We start from the raw sequence: 14454 nt of genomic DNA, 5'->3' as shown, positions 1-14454 counted from the left end.
AACTGTTTAACAACAGTACCACATCCGGTCTGCTTCCGGGGGAACACATTTTGAGACGGCAGTGCTTCCTGTAGCAAGTTAGAAGTGCTTTTTTGGTTTTTTTCCCCGCTGTAGATGGATTTGGAATGTAGCATCACTTCAGTTTAAGCATATTTTTGTTATTTATTTTTGTCTAAATGGGTGCATATTATTGTGCTATATGCAGGCAAACAACATTCACCGGGAAGGGACATATCTTCGGGAAAAACCACCAAAGCCGACTTAGAGTGGTTCTTCTAAAATTCTTAGAAAAGGTAAGTAGTTAGGATATTGTGAATTCATTCCTAAGGATATAAAGCTAGAACAAATTGAGTATTCGTGCTCATTTTATTTTCCACTTTGCCGAACTTGACTTATTAATAACGTGCTACCGTTAGCCCCGAAGCTAACGTTAGAAACCGTCGTCTCAATCCAACAGATTCAGATTTCTAGCTTTTCGTTTTTATGGTTCGTAGCTTCTGCTGGCGACCAACATCGATGTTAGCTGGAGTGTAACATGTGTGTTTCCTGTTGTATCCATTGTTTCCTAGGTGAAAGAAGCTCGCCGAACACTTAAAAAACCTCAAGTAGAAAAGTTTGATTGCACCCAGCAGAAGAAGACATTCTGGTGCTACTGCTGTGGGCGTGACGTTGAACGAAACGTTACAGACGGTAACATGACTGTGCTGTATGGAGGCTTGTTGGAACACATGGCCACGTACGTTTCATTCCATTGACTTGTATTCATGCATCCATAAAAGTTCAAAGTGGGAAAGCTCAGCAAGACATTTACTCAATTATATTGGCTGCCATATTTATATAAAAAGGTTTGACTTGAGATGCGTGTTTGTGATGAACTGCATCTTCTTGGTTTTAGCCCAGAACACAGGAAGAATACGCACAAGTTCTGGTGGGAGAATAAGGCGGACCCCAAGTTGAGAGACAAAGTCCTCATCACAGAGGAGGAGACTGAGAGGTAGGCGTGGTGCGCCAAAAATCTATTTTAGTAAAGACTCTTTGCAAAGTTAAGTGTTTGGTTTTGTTTTAGGTTTAAAGCTGAGGTGGAGAAAGCATTGGAGTCGTTTGTGGAGGAGGAGGATGAATTCTTAAAACAGGTAATGCAAAATCACTCTATAATCACTTTAACTTAGCAAGACTAAGAGTTTACAGCCATGCTATGGCTAAAACAGTGTTTTAAAGTAGTGTTATTCTACCCAGACTGGAAATCTGCCTTTAGTAATCAGTTGTTTGTCTTGTTTTTCTTTTCGCGGCTGCAGCAAGCTGATAACATCCGGGCCCAGGAAAAGCATCGTCAAGAGGTCTTTCAGTCTCTTTTAGAGGTTTGTTTTCCAAGGATGCAGTGGCAGTATCCATCACTGTGCCTTGACTGTTGTTGTTGTTGTTATGATGACATGATTTTGAGTAACATCTAATATGGGAAATAGCTTAATTATTGTAACTGCCAAGCTAGTCAACCTCTGGAGTTCCTGTTTAACTCTAAACATTGTGGCCGGTGAGAATTTTGTATCTGGTGGTTGAGAGAAAAGAATCTTTCCTCATCAGGTTATAGTATAAATTCTAAAAAGCTGTTTAGTTCCTAGTTGATGTTAAGATTGTGGCCATAGTAGTGTGTGAGGGTTGTGGTGATAAAAGCTGAGATGAAGCATGATCGGTGCTCCGACTTCCTCTGTGAACCACTGTTGGCTTTTCCTGAATCAACATCAGCGTGACGCAGAGCCGGAGTTGTTCAATGGACCCAACGGCACAGACGTGTCTGCTGAGGACGCTGTCAGGTAACACTGTGTCCACCTACGACATCTCACATCACATCATCATCGATGGCACTTGAAATCGCTTCTGTTGTTTTGGGACTCATCTCGTTGTCTCGGGAACAGCTCTCGGTTTTACGCCTCAGGGGTCCGACCATCAGGCCGGGAGCAGCTTTGTCGAGTCGGTGGTCGAAGCGCGGCGGGCCGCGGCGGGACAAGGCCTGACTTTCATAGGCTACCAGGTAGACGGACAGCTCTCATTGAGAACGTGCTCAAGTTCAATAATGAATTGTTTCTGTTGTTGTTGTTGTTTTCACACAAATGCGATCGCTTCAGTTGATCACTTGGTTTCTCTGTTACAGGATTCAAACAGTGGGAATGTGCATACAGGTACAGTGATGCATGGATTCATTTCATGGTGAAGTATCTGCAGGATGTATATTTAGTGTTTTATAGAAATATTTCGGCTCGTGTCTCTTAATAGTTCTGAGCTCTGTTCACCTGTGTTGCGTGTGATTGATGGAGGATAAGCATACAGCCACTGTGTGTCGTAGGTGCGTTACCTCCTTGGCTCCAGCAGGATCCTCTGGAGGGAACCTCTGCAGCACATCCAGAGATCGGTCCATCGCTCCAAGGGTTCCTCAAGCAGAGTAGGAACCACACACACACACACACACACACACACACACACACACACACACACACACACACACACATTTCTAAGTGTGTTATTTAAATTAGCTGTCAGCTGAGCAGTTTGTTTGCTCAAAGAAATGTTCTGGCCTTGATGATCACTTATGTTTTATTGGTTGTGTATGTACACAAAATATCCAAAATGTTGTTTTGTATAATTCAAATGGCCTCTTATGCTTTTGGCAGAGGAGCAAGAGAAGCTGAAGAAACTTCCACCGAACAGAGTGGGCGCAACTTCGACCACAGCTCACACACGGACGCCAACTGGCTTCCCTCCTTTGGTAGAGTTTGGAACAGCGGCCGGCGCTGGCAGTCCAGGTGAGACCTCGACGCTCTTCACTACACCTGCAGCTAATGTGCAACGATTAGGAAGCGAGACTCCTCTCACTCCGTCCGCTTTCACACACGTATAGGTCCTAAGTTAAGGTTTGACATCCTGTGTTTGTGGACAGATGACATGAGCGGGTAAACCTGTTATTCTTAGAATGTAAAATCTATTTGTCGAGTAACTACCAGACACTTTGGTAGGTGATCATCAGTGAGCTTAGCAATATGTTGCAGCAACATGGAGTATGATAGTTAATTCAAAATGCCAAAAGTGACATTTTACTTAATTTATAACTGGAAATATTTGGATATATGTACACAAAACCACATTATTTGTTCATACAGCTGCAAGCCGCTTCACATCTAGATCTAGATAGTATAGAAGTGAGACTGTAGGAACACTGCATAAAGACTGTTTATTGGCTGATGGTTCATTTCCAGCTGATCAAGACTGTTGAACGCTTTATGATCTGTAAAGGCTCATTTTCATCTGATGTCCCTGACTAAACATTAAAAAAAAAAGGCTCATAATGGTTCACTTCCAGCTGCGTAGATCCACTTCATCGGTCTTTGCAATCGAATGTGACTTCTTTTCAACAGGCACCAGTTCAGACAAGAGGAAGGACAGACGAACAGACGGAAGAGAAAGAGGAAGGATCACGGCACAGCGGGGTCAAAGAAAGCAAAAACCACTGAACAGCTGACAAATTCTGACAGCACTTAAAAACTGAATCATGTTGCGTGAGGACCGGATGAAGGGATGTGTGTAGTTTACACCATGTGAGTGAGATTTTACACTGTGCTTCTGAGGAGCAGCTCTCTGTAGAAATGCCCAGGCTCACTAGACACCCTACTGTAGCTCCTAACCAAACAGTAGTGTTTGCATATGGCGTATTGTATGTAATAACATAACTGGGAAAGTGTGCAGTATAGATATTAACTTAGTGTATCAGGCAGTGCCCTTTGGATGTGTTTCTTGATTGCATTGTGTATAAAAGCTGCATGGTCCAACTTTGCGACACTATACTCAAAATAACGTATCGGTTTGAATGTGTACACTCACTCCACACGCAAAGATTTAAACCAAATTGGCGCTGCCTCTCAGTTGGTCACTGACCTAATCAGCTGTAAATCAGTGGCTCCAATCAAATATACAAAAGAGACAGGAAGACATTTTTATTATTCAGTATTTGTTTATTATGAGCAGTGAGTCACTAGTTTTGCTACAGCTTTTTGAGAGGATAGCATGACTGTTCTGCCAAGCGAACAGCAGGGGGCGCCAGCCACTGGACTAACAAAGGCCCCTTCTGTGTGATAAGACTTTACATGAAGGCAGACTGTTGAGGCCAACATTTAGATCACAACTTGGTAAAAACCCTTAATATCCATGTTAAGGATGTTCGTCTGTATGGGGCAAAGAAAGATGGCATCATTGAATAAGTGTTTTTGGTTTGTTCTCTGCCCCAAATTCTGCCCTATCAATGCTACTCTGCAAACAATCCTAAATTGCAGTACACATCATTGGAGCAGCAGTTATTGTATAGTGTTTTAGTGGGGGGGGGGGGGTTGCAGAGAACTTGTACACCCAAATGAAGTGAAGTGCTTTCATTTCCTCTTTCAGATCATGTTACAGTATTCAGACGTTTGCCACTTTGAGACAAGATGTGATGAGACGGTGTTAATAAAGCATCTCTTATGTCGATAGAATCAGCATCGTTGGTGCAGATCTAAGCTACAGAGCTCCACCTGTTTCCCAATCCTTCATTATAGAAATGAAGAAGTGAGTTTCAGTGGTGTGTGTGTGGGCACGCTGACACTCCTCAGGCCGTTTCTTGTTGGGTGAAATATTCGTCTGACTTGACTTGTCTCAAACTAATTTGAATTTCCACCTCATATTTTCACCCATGTTACATTTGGCAGTGGCCATATTAAGCCTTAAAATCTAACTTTTGGTCTGCATGCATGCTGATCCACGAATATGAATTACTTTTATAATGCAGAATAATAAAAACAAATACACAGAGCTCCTTTTGCAATAACTGTTAATGTGTGCACAGCGTTTTGGATCGCAACAGAGGAACATCCGCACAAAAGAGAGATGGCTAAAGAGCAGCGCATGTAGTAAATGTTCCACTCCTGAGCTCACAATCGGCCTTTCTCTCGTCAGTAAAGACCTCCTCCTCTCCGTGGTAAGGTATAATCAGGCCCCAGTGTGCTCTGCGTGGATGGGCGTGGAGCTCAGTGCAGCTGCAAGGCAACGTGGGAATTCAACGTGTAGCCGATCTATTCTTAGCTATGTGACAACACGGCTGATTCCCCTGCGAACTGAAAAGAACATGGGGTTACCGTCCTGTACGTTTGACTGCGACCTTAACCGTTACAATAAACCGTGATCACCAGATGCTGACGTCAGTGCTTTATGACTGTATGAAGTATTTGCTTTGATGTCAGATCGTGGTTTGGTGTGGTTTTCTGTAAAATATTAGGAGCTTTTGACAGTCGGAGCTCCGGAACAACAGTCACCCTTTGCACTAAAGAAGGGAGGATAGAAAAAAGCACGTGTACTGGGCGTTTCTTGAATTATTTCATAATCCAATCACGAAGCAGGATTTTTGAATAAATCTGCATGTTTGCGAGAAGGCTAAATCCGTGAACGCTGATTGGTTGAGAAGGAAAAGAAGCGGCCAATCGCTTAAATGACAGGCGCTCAGCTGGCCGTGAAGCCCCGCCTCCTATATATTAACCAGCAACACCCCGGAAACGTTGTCGTTTTAAAGGGGACAGGAGACATTTCAGGCAAAGGTTGAAACAACGAAAACAGCTGCGAGCACACAGAAAAAAGACAGAGAGGAAGGGACGTGGTCAGCCAACTAGCGAGCTATGTGGCAAGGAAGAGTGGGAGGGTGAGACTGAATCCGTACGGTTATTGTAACGCTCCAAGACACCCAGCTAAGGTTGCTAACGGCTTTTAGCATCGAAGTCGATTTTCGCTACCTTAGCTACCTGGCATGCGACAACGCAGCAGTCAGCACGAGAGATAACAAAAAGGCCAAACTCCCAAACGACAAGGACGCGTCAGTTCAAGCTGCCAGGCTGCGTTCTTCCTCCGGAGTCCACTTTCATTGTCGGGTGAGTAAGCTTCTTCAACATCATGAAATGTGGCTTGCTAGCTTATCTCTTCATCTTCTGCATTGTGTGCACTTTAATGATGGATGGAAATTGGGGTGGGGGGGGGGGGGGGGGGATAGTGTTGGTTGTTTTCTGATTCCTTGAAGCTTGCAGTTACATGTTAGCAGTGAGTTAACTCTGGACGTGCAGGTTGTCACAGTCGTCATTGTCTTCATTAATCAGAGCAAAGAATGATAGGAATCCAGCCTAATCCAGCTGATGACCTGACAGTAGCTTGCAGGGGGCGTTCCCTGCTTTGTCTGCCTTCCTCAGCCTTTCTTGGTGTGTGTGTGTGTGTGTGTGTGTGTGTGTGTGTGTGTGTGTGTGTGGTGTGTGTGTGTGTGTGCGTGCGCGTGTGCGTGTGTGCGCGCGCACATGCAGTCTGCGGTGGTTAGAGACAAAGTGATAGAGACCTATGTATTTATGACACCATAGGTTTGTGTGTAATCAAAAATGCATGTGTAAATATTAGATTTTTTTATTAGTGCACACTCATGCCCCCCTGGCATTGTGCATATGGGCTGTGCAAGAGGGAGGGATCAAGCAGCACTACCATATATGTATATGTATATTTGAATATATATATATATATATATACTGTGAGATTATGTCTGTAACTCAGTGGATGAAGGGATGATGATCACTGTTACAGGAGAGGGGACAGCACTGAGTGCAGTGGGCGTAGTTCCCTTAGATTGCACTTGGGAGTTGCATTGCATCATGCAGTGAAGGCAGCATTGATGTTGGCACTAAAGCCTGGTTACAGTGTATATGAAATATATAAAGAGTTAGAGCAGAGTTCAGTTATTACAGTGTGATTATGCTGAGCTGCAGTGCACTGCCTCCCATTATGGCGACAAGCAGGGCTGGATGGCATTGACATACACATTAGGCACAAGTGTATGCCGTCACACTCTCCACACAGCACACGTGCATATGGAATCCATTAGCTGTCTCACATGTATGTAAATAGAAGATTTTGTCACACACACACACACACACACACACATTGCTGCAGCAAATCCATCTGGCAATAACTCCACATTTCTCTCTCTCTCTTCTCTCTCTCTCTCTCTCTCTCTCTCTCATCTCTCTCTCTCTCGCTTGTCCTTGCGTTGCTCTGACAGCCGCCCCCACCTCTCTGTCTGGGAGAAACCAGTGGGCTTTGTCCTCAGCTGAGTGTGACGTCACGCAGATCTTTGCTGTAATCAACCATGAAGGCGAGGTGCATTATGTTTAGCTGGCCTGGGTCTGGGCTTGTCCCATGAAGGATCACTTTGTGGCTTAAGTTTCCAAATGCCAAAACACACTGGGAAAACCAAAAAAATGAATTCAGTCTATTTGGGTTAGACAAAGAAACCTAGAAAATCCTCTCACATCAAAAGAAGGGAGGGAGTGATCAAAAATTCATTTTCTAGCATGGAAGGCAAACAACACCACTAATCCCCAGCCCTGACCGGTCTGTGTGCTTACTTCAAAATATGAAGCTACTACTATAATCACCCTCAGCAAATATGATGCTTACTTCTACGCTAACTGTCCGGCCAGGTACATTGAGCTAAGCAAGAGTGCGGTCATGAGCAGCCGTGTGTTTTCTCATGGTGGTGTATGGAGCCATGAGTACCTAGTTAATGAAAATAGATTAGGCCCAGAATAACCATGTCGCAGCCTGTATTTGGCTCTTCTTACCTTGCCTGTAGTTCAACTAGTCAACTGTTTTATTTAGTTAATCAGATAACCAGGGACGTTAAGGATTCCGAACCATTGTTTGAATGGAGTGTACCTTCCATACCTCCTGTGGCTCTCTGACTGAGTGCTCATGGTTGACGGTCGCACTTCTCTTCATTAGCGTCGGTGCTCTGCGTGTGTGGAAAGTCGGGGTGGCTATTAAACGCTTTGAGCTGATGAAGGCTTGTTGTCAGCCCTCAAACATGTCTCTGCAGGATTTGATGTCAGAGATTACAGATGATTATGTGGGTTAGATCCAGTACTCAACACTGCTCTGGGCTGTATTGATCCCTCGTGTGTGTGTGTGTGTGTGTGTGTGTGCGTGTGTGCGTGCGTGCGTGCGTGCGTGCGTGCGTGCGTGCGTGCGTGCACGTACGTAATGTACTTGCATCCTTATGAGAGCTAAATTGTCTCTCTTAAATAAAGAGCTATTTAGCCATTAAGTGTTAGTTTTAAGGTAAAATAACAAACTGCAAATCAGTACATGTTGTTTTTTTTTTTTTTTTTTTAATTCATAACCTTTACTCCTCTCAAAGAACCAGACTCACACAGACCAATGCCTCTCCTGTCCTAGAATGAAGTAAAAAACCCATTTTGCTTTAGGTGCTTCTACTAATGCAGTTTTCCCTTCTATGTATCAATAGAAATCCTGTCCATATACCAGTGTTGCTTCAAAATATGGATCCTCTTATTCACATGCCCCTTTATGGGCTCAATCCATTGTTTGTCGCCCAGCGGCAAACAATTGTACGCATTTGTTTTAGGATTGTGACATCCATCACACAGATCAAAGGCACTACGAGGTGGTTTACATTCCGTCCATAACCTCAGGACCCCCTCAGTGGTCCCGGTCCCGGTGTTTGTGGAGTGATGCTGTTTGTATGAGATACCTCGCTTTGCCCCGGGACAGAGCAGAGGCAGGATGAGATGAAAGACACAGTGAACAAGAGGACAGGTCAGAGGGCAACAGTGTGTACGTGTGTGTGTGTGTGTGTGTGTGGTGTGTGTGTGTGTGTGTGTGTGTGTGTGTGTGTGTGTGTGTGTGTGTGTGTGTGTGTGTTTGCTTGTATTTACACCTTTTTTTTTTAATGAGAACCAAATGTGCTGTTGCAAAAAGTCTATTGACAATTAGACCCAACACAACGATGCAATGCTGGAATGAAAGCTGAAACATAATCGGTGTCATTATTTCTGAATCCAGTCTAAGTGTCTCAAACGGCACACTTCAGCCAGGATCGCACTTTAATGTAGCGTCCGATTGATGGGTAGAACTGCTTATTACACGCTGGAGGTGGAAGTGAAAACAATGAATGACAAAGAAAAGCGTGAGCCACAAACGCATAATTTGAAAATCTATAAATCAACTACTCTACTCTACTTTACTCTACTTTCATTAACGGTAGGAAATCCAGCATTTGGGAGACAATCTGGAGTTTTGTGTTGTGTGAAGAGCTCCATCTTTGTTCTGGGTGTTTTTGGTGGCTCCATGTACAGGAGCAGCCTGCTCCACTTTATTTAAACACAGCTGACAATAGAAGTCCAGAGAGAGAGAGAGAGAGAGAGAGAGAGAGAGAGAGAGAGAGAGAGAGGAGAGAGAGAGAGAGAGAGAGAGAGGGAGAGAGAGAGAGAGGAGAGAGAGAGAGAGAGGTGACGGTACCACCTGCTGAATAAGTCAACATGGTTTGACATTACACCCTGAGAGACGACGCGCTGTGAAATCCACTTCTGTACAGTGAGGGCGTGTGAGAGTTTTGTCTTCAACTTCGCCAGCAGGACGAGCATTTATTATGCAAAAATGATGCAACCATTTAGACAATCTATCATCGTCATTATTGTTATTATTAGTCCCTAGTTCCAGCTTTTGATTTGCTGTTATATATATTTTGAAAAGTGGGGATAACAAACAGTTTGATGACATAACCTCAGGATTTGTGAAATTATGACGGGCGTTTTTCACTGCGTTCTTTTTAAATTACACAGTTAATTGACTATTCAATAAAATGATTGCCAGATTAACCCATAATGAAAATGTTATGCAGCCCCCCCGAAGGGAAAAAAAGAGAGGATTAGCGTTTTTAAGAACTATTTGATATCATCTTAAACTGAATATATTTGGATTCAGGACTAGTTGGCAAAACAAACCATTTTGAAAATGTCACCATAGGGCTCTGGGAACGTTTTGTCCTTCTTCAAATAATTGACAGATTAATCAATGATTTCCTGCAGCCTTAGTTGGAGGCGGTGTCACAGTGACCAAAGTGACCTGTGAGCCATTTGTCTGTTGAAATGGTTTCCATACAAACCCCAGAATCATCAGTCAATTAGTAGATGTTGGAAGGCAGATGTATTTCTGTGCATCATATAGGTCAACACGGAGCTTATCGAGCTAAGACCGGTTCCCTCGCCGCCCCCGCTCCCTCTCGTCCTTGTCTTGTCCACCTGTCCGATACTCTCCGGTACGTCCGTCATTACTCTCATTTCCCTCGCCGAGCATCGAAGCCCCTCTCATCTATTGTGCTGCTTTTTATTCACTCCATCTTGTGGAAGCTGAGTATGTGTGACAGGCCCGGGCCTTTGCATGCATCATTGTCACGTAACATTGACTTTTAAGCAGAATGAAACAAATTGTTCCCTGTTTGGTAACTGTGATACTGTGATACACTTAAGTGTGTGTGTGTGTGTGTGTGTGTATGTGTGTGTGTGTGTGTGTGTGTGTGTGTGTGTGTGTGTGTGTGTGTCAGGAAACAGCTGAGCCGGAGCGTTTTTTTTCGTCCAAACTGCGCTGATGTGAGTCCTTTTTTGTTTGTGGCCTAATGTAACAAGCGGAGAACACCGTCAGTGTCGTGACACGGTGGAGGAGCAGATGGGCTGAAGAAACGACCCTTCACACGATGTCGAATAGTGACCGATGCACTGTTTCACTGTCTCCGCTGACCTGCTGTCTCACACCGATTATTCTCCCAGTGTGGTCATCCAGCATCATTGTGTGTGTGTGTGTGTGTGTGTGTGTGTGTGTGTGTGTGCTGCTTGGATTGGACGTTTGCTAATCATAGAGTCAGTGTCATACTTTAGCGCAGAGAAGCGTGCCAACATTAAAGGTGCGTCCTTGTAATATGATACGGTGGCTTTCATACAAAGAGAAACACACGCGTGATTTTGACCGGTGCTCTACTTATTTAGGTTCATTCAGGTTTCATTCAGGTGCTTGTGTTAGGTCCTAGTTGCCGATTTTGTCCCCCCCCCACAGAGGGCTCAAACTCAGAGCAGCGACTCTTGTGCTACCAAAGCTTCTCATTAATAACTGCTGCTTGGCCGTGTGTGTTTGTGTTGGGACTGATCTCAGGATTAACCCTAGCCAGACCTCTCTCCGTCCTTCACCCTGTAACCCCCCCCCCCACCCCAGACCAACATGGATGAGCCGCTCTCTGTGTACGTGTGGCTCTATAAACATTGCATGTTTTAGTTTCGGTAAACACTTGTGCTTAAGGTCATTGTAAAGTAGGCCGGCGCTTCGTTTCCTTCACTCATTCTGCTGTTGTGAAATGATCGCACCTAGTGAGTGGTCTCTAACCGCTCATCTTCTCTCCACCGTAGTAACACGTCGTCGGTCGTGTCGGGCCGGTTCGACAGTGGAAACGTGCCCCGTTGTGAGGTATTGGTGAGCTACATAGCAAAGAAAGGCATTTTCTTTTTCATTTCAATGCCCAGATGGCAGGGTGGACCTCATTCAGCCGCTACCAGTCTGAGTGGTGCAACACCCCCCCCATGCTGTGCGAGTTCCCCAAGCATGAAAAAGAGAAGAGACAAAAAAAAAAAAAAAAAAAGGAATTGATGGACAGAAGTAAAAGGCCCAGAGAAGAGGCGAGAGGAAGAAACACAGACGCAGAGAGTGAGGTAAAAAAAAAAAAAAGAAGACAGACAGCTGAATTCAGGGTGAGGGAGTGAGGAGTGAGAGGGAGGGGAGGAGAGGTGGAGAGAGAGCGAGATGAGCTTTATTTCCTGTCCTCCATGAATAGGCAACATATTTCTCTGGAACATTCCATCCTCAGAGCTGGCCCGGCCTGTCACCAAGACTCAGTGTGCCACACTCCTCCCCATCTCTGCATTTCTTCTCATTGCACTGCTCCTTTCTCTCTTCTGCATATCAACCATTACTCAAACCTTTCTATCCTTTTTTTTTTTTTTTTTTTTACTCCCATCTTCCCGCAGCAAAAGTGAGCTAACCATAAACGGTTCAGTCCAAAGATATTCAAGAGAAGAAGTAGTTAGTGTCGGTGTGGATCGGTAAATCGTTGAGGCTCTTTGTGATGGATTGGTATTGAAATATAGCTGGATTTGAATTTGATTACACCAAACTTTAATCATCTCTGTGAAGAAATGATTCACAGAGATGATGGGAATGAATGCAGAAGTGGATCGAGAGGCGTGTTTAATAATGGAAAAGCAAACAGAAGTTATTTGAGGAATGCTTTATTTGGACAGTCCGTGTCTAAAATGGACTACCAACAAGTCTGTGTTCAGTAATGTCTATTTGATGCATGTGTTCAATTTCAACCCCATCTCCTACATTTAGCCCTAACCCATTATATCAGTTGACACTTATAGTCGCTTTGGTAGTAAGTTGGTCTGTAAAGTTCAATGATAATACGTGAAGCCTCTTTTCTGCTTTGTGATCTTATTATCATCAGGCGGCTGGTCAAACGTACCCTTCCGCACACACAGAGAGTTCATCTCACAGGATTGTTCCAGCGCTCTAGAAACGTAAACGTAAAGCCGCCGCTCTGGCTGGGGAAAGAACCTGCAGGAGCTCTGGTGACGGCACAGTGGGTGGGCGTGGTTATAGCGGTCAAGCTGGCAGGTGAGCGCCTCATTCAGAGGTCCAGACACACAGTAAATGTTGAAAATAGAAAGCAGTTAATGTCGTTAACAGGTGGTGACGCGTAACAGAAAATGAAGACTAAGACAAAAGCAATGAGCTGTAAGTGAGAAACCAGCAGTGGAACTGGGAAGGATGTGATAATCATTTGACACGTGTTTTAAAGTGGCTTTAATTCATGCTTGACTTTTGAATTACAGCATAAGAGTGATTCACTCTAATGTTACAGTAAAACCAGACGCATTGCATCACAAAATTCTACCGGAACTGAGTCAGCAAGTCAACTACTCCGTGCTTCAGCACCATTGTAGATATTGGCTGTGAAGACTGGAGCTCTGTTGATGTCCACCGTGTGTCTGCCGCCCGTCCTCACCCCTCACAGATGTAGATATAGGTCTCCATGTGTGTACTGCTAACACACGGCAGGGGTCCATTCCTCTTTAAACATGTTCAGTATTACACAACCCCCCCTCCTTCAGTCACATATACACACACTTTCCTTTCCCACCCTTCCTCCACCTCACCTCTTCCTCTCCTCCTTTTGTTCTCTCCTAGAAGGAGGGTGAACTAGACTTTGTTTTTGATTTTTTTTTTTTGACTAAATGATTTCCTCTAGGAAGTTTTGTGCTAGTCTGGATCGAAGCTCTCCAGTTCTTGAAGGCTGAGACTTTTTATTGCTGGTTGTAACCCCCCCCCCCTAAAAAAAAAAAAAGCACAGCTGGTGTCACTTTGAGCGGCTCAGACAAACAAGATATGAGTGTGTGTGTGTGTGTTGTGTGTGTGTGTGTGTGTGTGTGTGTGTGTGTGTGTGTGCCATGGCTGAGAATTGAACCCCAACGTCGGGATGCGGCCATCAAATCGAACGCTGTTCTCGATGCAATGTGTTGAGGGAATGCGGATGAGTGTGTGTTTTCAGTGCGTCTTTCTCCTCAGCTGCACTCAGAGTGCCCTTGAATGGAGTAGGATCATCATAAAGAAGACACACCCTTTTTTCCCCCCCAAATATGGAAAGCAACATGGGCTCTTAAAGGGATAAAAGTGTGTTTGAGTCTGCTGAGAAACAAACCCTAAATAACAGTGCTGCTTAAGAGCAGAAGAAACCCATCATTACTGTTTTTACAGTCTTAATCTGACGCTATTACTCTCTGTTTATTGTCTTCTGTCCTATTTCGATGTCCTCTATGCGTTCTTCCTTCCCCCTCCCCCCCACATCTCTATATTTGGAGGTACCAAGTGAAAGCCGAGTATTGTTTTACAAACTTCATCTGTTCAGAATCAACGTGACAGATTGAGATGCGTCACAAGATAGCTACGAGGAATTGCACTTATTTTGCGATAACTCGACTAATGTTAAGAGTGTACGCATTACGCAGCTAATTCAAGTCGCATCGCTTACAACAACAGCATCTATTCTGAGATCCACAAAACTAAAGGCACGTTCTCTTCATCCTTCGGTATGAGGGAGATAACAAAGCAGCAGCAACTGGTTCTGGCAGCGGACACAGGGTGATGGAAAGGTGAGCAGGAGATAGACGTAGATGAGGAGTTGGGCAAAGACAGTGACTGAGACTCTCTGAGTCTTTATGTCTCGACAAGTCAATGCAATCTGGTAGGTGTGTGTTTGTGTCTGTAACTAGAGGGGACGGCCAGTCGAGTGCTGCAAATGTGGTCTTGACAGCTTCAGGTATGTATTTGTGCACAGTGCTTTAACTAGTGTAATCTCCACCCTGTGTGTGTGTGTGTGTGTGTGTGTGTGTGTGTGTGTGTGTGTGTGTGTGTGTGGAGAGCTTGACACACACTGTGTGTACTTTAACCACATCACTCCTTCAGAAATAGTTTTTGCTCTGTCAACATGCCGTTCCTTATTAGCTCACA

General features: G+C 44.4%; 2 protein-coding genes across 5 annotated transcripts in view; both read left to right on the top strand.

The window, feature by feature from the left end:
- Positions 1-43: 43 nt before the first annotated feature.
- Positions 44-5190, top strand: cenatac (centrosomal AT-AC splicing factor). The gene is given in 12 exon segments (XM_068720846.1): positions 44-293; positions 570-736; positions 896-994; positions 1067-1133; positions 1296-1358; positions 1744-1819; positions 1914-2029; positions 2150-2177; positions 2342-2437; positions 2667-2708; positions 2711-2798; positions 3408-5190. Coding segments are annotated over 12 exon segments (1083 nt in total). The 5' UTR covers positions 44-176; the 3' UTR covers positions 3532-5190.
- Positions 5191-5584: 394 nt separating this feature from the next.
- atosb (atos homolog b) overlaps positions 5585-14454 on the top strand; it is a 23021-nt gene continuing 14151 nt past the window's right edge. For 2 of the 4 annotated variants that reach the window (XM_068720909.1, XM_068720904.1), the window contains exon 1: positions 5585-5936. The gene's annotated coding sequence lies outside the window, so the exon portion shown is untranslated. Of the gene's footprint in view, positions 5937-11065; positions 11598-12391; positions 12562-14454 lie in introns of those variants that run through there. The other 2 variants (XM_068720906.1, XM_068720908.1) reach the window with 2 other exon arrangements.

Source organism: Cebidichthys violaceus, unplaced genomic scaffold (genome assembly GCF_023349555.1).
Source record: "Cebidichthys violaceus isolate CVI_PGR_0920_01 unplaced genomic scaffold, fCebVio1.0.p SCAF_26, whole genome shotgun sequence".
Taxonomy (NCBI): domain Eukaryota; kingdom Metazoa; phylum Chordata; class Actinopteri; order Perciformes; family Stichaeidae; genus Cebidichthys; species Cebidichthys violaceus.
Note: the sequence above shows the minus strand (reverse complement) of the source record. Positions and strands in the feature narration are given on the sequence as shown.